The sequence below is a fragment of the Muscardinus avellanarius genome (genome assembly GCF_963383645.1).
Source record: "Muscardinus avellanarius genome assembly, chromosome: 6".
Taxonomy (NCBI): domain Eukaryota; kingdom Metazoa; phylum Chordata; class Mammalia; order Rodentia; family Gliridae; genus Muscardinus; species Muscardinus avellanarius.
In genome coordinates, this window is record NC_137791.1 from 66,852,260 (window position 1) to 66,860,702 (window position 8,443).

Here is an 8,443-nt window from a genome sequence, read left to right on the forward strand (position 1 = left end):
ACAAATAGCGAGACTCATTAACCTAGCAAAACCCTGCTTCAAAATAAAAATAAGGCTTTGCAGACGCCGCCGTCGCCTGTTGTTCCCAGTCGTCAGCCGCTAGCCACGGTCAACCCCACCGTGTACTTCGACATCGCGGTCGATGGTGAGCCTTTGGGCCGCGTCTGCTTTGAGCTGTTTGCAGACAAAGTTCCAAAGACAGCAGAAAACTTTCGTGCTCTGAGCACTGGAGAGAAAGGATTTGGTTAGAAGGGTTCCTGCTTTCACAGAATTATTCCAGGATTTATGTGCCAGGGTGGTGACTTCACACGCCATAACGGCACTGGCGGCAAGTCCATCTATGGGGAGAAGTTTGATGATGAGAACTTCATCCTGAAACATACAGGTCCTGGTATTTTGTCCATGGCAAATGCTGGACCAAACACAAACGGTTCCGAGTTTTTCATCTGCACTGCCAAGACTGACTGGTTGGATGGCAAGCATGTGGTCTTCGGGAAGGTGAAAGAGGGCATGAACATTGTGGAAGCCATGGAGCACTTCGGGTCCAGGAATGGCAAGACCAGCAAGAAGATCACCATTGCCGACTGTGGACAGCTGTAATACACTCGACTTGTCTTTATCTTCTCCACCAAACCATTCCTCTAGCTCAGGAGAGCGCCCCGCCACCCCACCTGCTCGCAATATCCAGTCATCGTGCTCTCGCTGCAGTTCTTTGGGTTCCACATTTCCTTAATTCCCCTCCAAGTCGAGCTGGATTGCAGAGTTAAGTTTATGATTATGAATAAACACTAAATAACAACAAAAAAAAAAACCAAAATAAAAATAATAGCCGGGCGTGGTGGCGCACGCTTGTAATCCCTGCGCTTGGGAGGCTGAGACAGGAGGATCGCACGGGTTTGAAGCCAGCCTCAGCTACTTAGTGAGGCTCGCAGCAACTTAGTGAGACCATTTCCAAAAAAAAAAAATATATATATATATATATATATATATGTATATATATATATATATATATATGTATATATGGGTCTGAAAGTATAGTAGCCCGGACGGAGGTAGAAAGCCTCTGGGTTTCACCCCTAGTACCACCAAAAAAATAAAAAAATAAAAATAAAAATAATATAGGGCTGGAGGGATAGCTCAGAGGTAAAATGCCCCTTGGTTCAATCTCCAATGCCATAAAAAAAAAATAAGTAAAATAATTAAAAAGGACTGGAGAGGCCGGGCGTGGTGGTGCGTGCTCGTAACCCCCGGGCTTGGGAGGCGGAGACAGGAGGATCACAGGTTCCCGGCCAGCCTCAGTAACTTAGTGAGGCTCTCCCCAACTTATTGAGACCCTGTTTCAAAATAAAGAATAAAAAATAGGACTGGAGCCGGGCGTGGTGGCACACGCTCACTCGTAATCCCCGCGCTTGGGAGGCGGAGACAGGAAGATCGCGCAGGTTCGAAGCCAGCCGCGCCGGTTTAAGAGACCCTGTTTCCAAATAAAAAAATATAAAATAGGTCTGAGAGTGTAGCCTGGAGGTAGAAGGGTTTTTAGGAACCCCAGTACCACCACCAAAAAAAAAAAAAAAAAAGGACTGGGGGTAAAAATGACTAAGGATATAGTTCAGAGATAGAATGCCCCTAGATTCAATCTCCAGTACCAAAATATAAAATAAAATAAATAAAAAGAAAAGGAAAAAGAAAAAGAAAAGAAAGAAGAACACTGCGAACACCTGGTTCCTAGTGACCTCATATCACTTTTTCTAACAAGTGTAGTGCGTTTCATATGTATAGGAGTTTTAAACGTTTTTATTTTTATTTATTTTTATTATTTGTTTATTTATTTATTTATTGCGGGTCTGGGGATGGAACCCAGGGGCATTTGACCTCTGAGCTACATCCCCTGCCCTATTTTTTATTCTTTATTTTGAAGCAGGGTCTCACTAAGTTGCAGGCGGCCTCACTAAGTAGCTGAGGCTGTCTGCGAACCGCGATCCTCCAGTCTCAGCCTCCCGAATGCTGGGATTACAAGTGTGAAACACCACACCCGGCTCTTATTTTTATTTTTTGTGGTGCTGGGGATTGAACCCAGAGGCATTTTCCTCTGAGTTACACCCCCAGCACAATTTTTTTTTTTTTTTTTTTTTTGTGGTACTGGGGGTGGAACCCAGAGGCTTTCTACCTCCGGGCTATACTCCCAGACCTTTTTAAGATTTTATTTGGAAACAGGGTCTCACTAAGTTGCTGAGAGCTTCACTAAGTAGCTGAGGCTGGATTCGAACCCATGTGATCCTCCTGTCTCAGCCTCCCAAGCGCAGGGATTACAAGCGTGTGCCACCATGCCCGGCTCCCAGCACAATTTTTTATTCTTTATTTTGAAACAGGGTCTCACTAAGTTGTGGAAGGCCTCACTAAGTATCTGAGGCTGGCTGGAAACCCAGATCCTCTTGTCTCAGCCTCCCAAGTACTGGGATTACAAGCAGCACCATTATGCTAGCATTTATTTATTTATTTATTTATTTATTATTTACTTATTTATTTATTTAGCGGTACTGGGGATGGAACCCAAAGGGCATTCTGAACTATGTACCCAGCCCTATTTTTTAATTCTTTACTTTGAAACAGGGTCTCACTGAGTTGCAAAGGGCCTCACTAAGTAGCTGAGATCCTCCTGTCTCAGCTTCCCAAATGCTGGGATTGCAAGCATGTGCCACCACGCCCAGCCTTTATTCTTTATTTTGAAGTAGGGCCTCATTCAGTTGTGGAAGGCATCGCTAAGTAGCTAAGTCTGGCGTCAAACCTGCGATCCTCCTGTCTCAGCCTCCCTGGTACTAGTTACAAGCATGAGCCACCACACCTGGCTCAGGAAGGACCATCTTAAGCTTAATGGGCTACACAGTCTCGGTTGTAGCTACTCTACTCTGCCACTGCAGCCATGGATAGTACGTGAAGCATGAATCCTACACTCCAACATAACATTATATATAAAAACGGGTGGTGAGTTGTAGCTTGCTGATTTTGCCTCTAAAATCTTGGGAGCTAAACAGATGGAAAAGCCTGCATGAAATAATAATGAGTAATGTCGGGCGTGGTGGCGCACGCTTGTAATCTCAGCATTTGGGAGGCTGAGACAGGAGGATCGCTGTTCAAGGACAGCCTCAGCTACTTAGTGAGGCCCTTTGCAACTCAGTGAGACCCTGTTTCAAAATAAAGAATTAAGAAATAGAGCAGGGGTTGTAACTCATAGTTAGAATGCCCCTGGGTTCCATCCCCAGACCCGCAAAAAAAAAAAAAAAAAAAAAAATAATAATAATAATAATGAGTAAAACAGCCCAAGAAGACATGGAGAAGTGGAAATGCCAGCAAGTATGTGAGCTGACGCAAGGAGAGTGACATTGACAGGGAGAGGAGCTGGCACACCTGAACTCCCAGTACTTGGCCAAGAGGCTGAGACAAGAGGATCACGGGTTCAAGGCCAGCCTCAGAAACTTAGTAAGACCCTCAACACATTAGCGAGACTCTCTCTCTCTCTCTCTCTCTCTCTCTCTCTCTCTCTCTCAAAAAAAAGTACTTGAGAAGAGATGTGAAGATCAGAGGTTTTCAGCCATCCTCTGCAACCTAGGGAAGCCCACTTTTTCTTTTCTTTGTTCTTTCTTTCTTTTTATTTATTTATTTATTTATTTATTTATTTATTTATTTATTTATTTTTATGTGTGTGGTACTGGGGATTGAACCCAAAGGCATTCTACGTCTAAGCTATACCCCCAACCCTATTTTTTATTTTAACACTTATTTACTTCCCAGGCGTGGTGGCGCACGCTTGTAATTCCCGCACTTAGGAGGCTGAGACAGGAGGATCGCGCAGGTTCAAAGCCAGCCTCAGCTACTTAGTGAGGCTCTCAGCAACTTAGTGAGACCCTGTTTCCAAATAAAGTATAAAATAGGTCGGAGTATGCCGGGCGTGGTGGTGCAGGCTTGTAATCCCTGCGCTTGGGAGGCTGAGACAGGAGGATCTCACAGGTTCGAAGCCAGCCTCAGCTACTTAGTGAGGCTCTCAGCAACTTTAGTGAGACCCTGTTTCCAAATAAAATATTTAAAAAAAAAAAAAAAAAGGACTAGATGTCAACTACTAAGCCAAGCATGGGAAGGAGGGATGGGGAGAGAATGGGGTGGGGATCGGGTGGGGGCTGACTGGGCGATGTGTGCATGTATGTCTACAAAAGTTTGTATCCCACTATGATGTATGAATACAGTGCACCAATAAAATAAAATTAAAAAAAAAAGAAATAAAATGTTACTAATAGACTTGAAAAAAAAAAAAAAAAGGTCTGGGAGTATAGCCCGGAGGTAGAAAGCCTCTGGGTTCTACCCCCAGTACCACCAAAAGAAAAAAAAAATAGGTCTGAGTATAACTCAGAGGTAGAAAAGACCCTGGGTTCCACAAAGAAAAAAAAAAAAAAAGGTTCACAATGGCACATGCCTATAATCCCAGTACACACACACACACACACACACACACACACACACACACACACACACACACGAGCTGGGGCTGTAGCTCAAAGGTAGAATGCCCATCCCCAGTACCGCAAAAAAAAAAAAAAAAAAAAAAGGTTCACCCTGCTTCCAAATAAAGTATAAAATAGGTCTGGGAGTATAGCCCGGAGGTAGAAAAGCCCCTGGGTTCCACCCCCAGTACCACCACCACCACCACAACAAAAACAGAATAGGGGCTGCCAGGGCCCAGGGAAGGGGAAATGGGGAGTTACTGCTTCACGGATATGACAGAATTTCCCTTGGGGAAGATGAAAAGGTTCTGGAGGTAGAATACGGTGATTGTTGCGGTAAGTGGTCCGCCGCAGCCGGGTGGTCTGCGGGGATGGCGAGCTGGGGGCCGCCCAGTGAAGGCGCTAGAGGAAGGCTGCTGGAGGTTGTGGTCACCGGAGACTTCGCAGGGAAAGCTGATCTGGAAGCGAAGTTCTGGTTCCGCCAGCCTCACGGTGTCCCTCCAGTGCCCTCTGCCGCGAAGGTCTAGCATTGCACCAGCTGGCAAAAGAAAAGTCCTCAGGGTGGATCCTGAGTGCTAACTTAAAGCAAGCCAGAGAAAAATAGCTTTGGTCGGCTGTGGTGTTGCATGCCTAGAATCACAGTCTTGGAGGCTGCGACTAAAGGGTTGAAGGTTCAAGACCAGCCCCGGCTAGAGAGACCCTTTTCTTCTTTTTTTCCTTCTATTTTTTTTTTTTTTTTAAATCAGTGGTGCTGGGGATTGAACCCATGGGCATTCTACCTCCAAGCCCCAGCCCAATTTTTTATTCTTTATTTTGAAACAGAATCTCACTAAGTTGCAAAGGGCCTCACTAAATAGCTGAGGCTGGCCATGAACTTGAATACTCCTGTACTGGGATTATAAGCATGCTCCACCACACTCATCTCCTTATTTTCCTTTCTTTCTTGTCTGTCTGTCTTTCTGTGCTACTGGGGTATTCCACCTCCAAGCTATACTCTCAGCTCTCAGATCTACTTTTTTTTTTTTTCGGTACTGGGGATTGAACCTAGGGGCATTCTACCTCCGAGCTACACCCCCAGTCTGATTGTTTATTCTTTTTTTTTTTTTTTTTTTTTTTTGGTGGTACTGGGGGTGGAACCCAGGGGCTTTCTACCTCCGGGCTAAACTCTCAGACCTATTTTTTAATATTTTATTTGGAAACAGGATCTTACTAAGTTGCTGAGAGCCTCACTAAGTAGCTGAGGCTGGCCATGAACTTGAATCCTCCTGTCTCAGCCTCCCAAGTACTGGGATTACAAGCCTGCGCCACCATGCCCGGCTCGTTTATTCTTTATTTTTGTAACAGGGTCTAAGTTGCGGAGGGCCTCACTAAGTAGCTGAGGCTGGCCACAAACCTGTGATCCTCTGGTCTAAGCCTCCCAAATGTTAGGATTACAGGGATGCATCGCCTTGCCAAGTATGAACTTTGTCTTTGTTTATTTATTTTGGTGTTACTGAGGATTGAACTACCTCCAAGACATACCCTCAGCCCAATTTTTTTTTTTTTTTTTGAAACAGAGTCTCACTAAGTTGCAGAGATCCTCACAAGATTGCTGAGGATCCTCCTGTCTCACACCTGGGATCCTCCTGTCTCAGCTTCCCAAGTACTGGAATTACAAGCATGTGCCACGGTGCCTGGTTTGAACTCTGTCTTTAAAAGTGTTGTCTCGCATCTGACAGTTCTGTGGTCTGAATGTTTATTTTTGGTGTGTGTGTGTGTGTGTGTGTGTGTGTGGTACTGGGGGTGGAACCAAGTGTCATTCTACCTCTGAGCTACACCCCCAGCCCTATTTGTCTTTATTTGGAAACAGGGTCTCACTAAGTTGTGGAGGGTCTCACAAGTTGCTGAGGCTGGCCACAAGCCTGTGTTCCTCCTGCCTCAGACTCCCAAGGGCTGGGATTACAAACGTGTGCCACCATGCCGGGGTTGAATGTTTATTTTTTATTTTTATTTACTTTTTTTCATGGTACTGGGGATAGAACCCAGGGGCTTTCTATATCTAGGTTAAACCCCCAGCCCTATTTTATTTTTCATTTGGAAACAAGGTAATGATAAGTTGTAGAGAGCCTCACTAAGTTGCTACGGTTGGCTTGGAACCTACTATCCCCCTTCCTGACTTCTCATGTACTGGGATTATAGGCATGAATACCATACCTGGCTTGAGTGTTAATAAATAATAATAATAATAATAATAATAATAATAATACTTCTTTTTCTTTTTCTTCTTCTTCTTCTTCTTCTTCTTCTTCTTATTATTATTATTATTATTATTACTATTACTATTTATTGTGGCACTCTACCACTGAGATACATCACCAGCCTTTTTATTTTTTATTTATTTATTTTTTTGTGGTACTGGAGATGGAACCCAGGGGCATTCCACCTCCAAGCTACACCCCCACCCCTATTTTTTGTTCTTTATTTTGAAACAGGGTCTCACTGAGTTGCAAAGGGTCTCACTAAGTAGCTGAGGCTGGATGCAAACCAAGATCCTTCTGTCTCAGCCTCCGGAATGCTGGGATTACAAGCATATGCCAACATGCCCGGCTCCCAGCCTTTTTATCTTTAACTTATTTTTTAAATTGTTTGCAATAAGGGCTTGCCAAGTTTCCCAGGCTGGGCTCAAACCTGTGACCCTCCTGTCCCAGCTTTCCAAATTGCTGGGGTTACAGATGTGTACCACCACACCTGAGTATTAATGTCGCTCCCAAAAATTCACCTGCAAGGTGATAGGATTTGGAGGTAGAACCTTTGAGACATAACTAGATTTGGGGGACAGAGCACTAATGCATTAGAATAGTTCCTTATAAATAAAAGAGGACTGCAAAAGATTCTTACCCCTTCCACCAGGTGAGATCAGAGAAAACAGAAGGCCATCTATGAGGAAGAGAGACCTCCCTGCACAATGAAACACTGGCACAGAGTGTGTGTGTGTGTGCATGTATGTTTGTGTGTGTGTATATGTGTGTGAGTGTGTGACTGAAAATTGAATCCAGGGGCATTTTACTTCCAAAGCTACATCCCTAGCCCTTTTTATTTTTATTTTATTTATTTATTCATTCATTCATTCATTCATCATTCATTCATTCATTCATTTATTGGTGGTACTGGGATTTCTGGAAGCCCTTCTACATCTGGGCTACACTCCCAGACCTATTTATTTTTTATATTTTTATTTGGAAACAGGGTCTCTTATGCCAGTGCGGCTGGCTTCGAACCTGTGCGATCCTCCTGTCTCTGTTTCCCAAGCGTGGGGATTACAAGCATGTGCCACCATGCCCGGCTTTATTTTTTAATTTTAATTTTAATTTTTTGTGGGTCTGGGGATGGAACCCAGGGCCATTCTACCTCTGAGCTACACCCCCATCACTATTTCTTTTTAATTTTTTATTTTTAAACAGGGTCTCACTGAGTTGCAAAGGGCCTCACTAAGTAGCTGAGGCTGGCTTCAAATCTGTGCAATCCTCCTGTCTCAGCCTCCCAAATGCTGGGATTACCAGTGTGTGCCACCATGCCAGCTTTTTTTTTTTTCAGTACTGGGGATGGAACCCAGGGGCATTCCACCTCCGAGCTACACCTTTGGCCCTATATTTTATTTATTTATATATTTATTTACTTTTTTAAATTTTATTTTTTATTTTTGCGGGTCTGGGGATAGAACCCAGGGGCATTTGACCTCTGAGCTACACCCCTTTATTTATTTATTCTTTATTTTTGAAATAGGGTCTCAGTAAGTTGTGATCGGCCTTACTAAGTAACTAAGAGTGTCTGCGAACTGTGATCCTCCAGTCTCAGCTTCCCGAATGCTGGGATTACAAGCATGTGCCACTATGTCCGGCTTCGGCCCTATATTTTATTATTTATTTTTGAAACAGGGTCTCACTAAGTTGCAGAGGGCCTTCCTAAGTAGCTCA

The 8,443-nt window shown here is 44.0% G+C and overlaps 1 protein-coding gene across 1 annotated transcript; it reads left to right on the forward strand.

Annotated features, from left to right (window-relative positions):
• Window positions 1–285: 285 nt before the first annotated feature.
• LOC308264706 (peptidyl-prolyl cis-trans isomerase A-like) lies at window positions 286–600 on the forward strand (the record flags this gene model as incomplete). Its single annotated transcript, XM_080698101.1, has 1 exon — window positions 286–600. The coding sequence occupies one exon, from the start codon at window positions 286–288 to the stop codon at window positions 598–600; it is 315 nt and encodes a 104-aa protein (XP_080554227.1).
• Window positions 601–8,443: the final 7,843 nt, after the last annotated feature.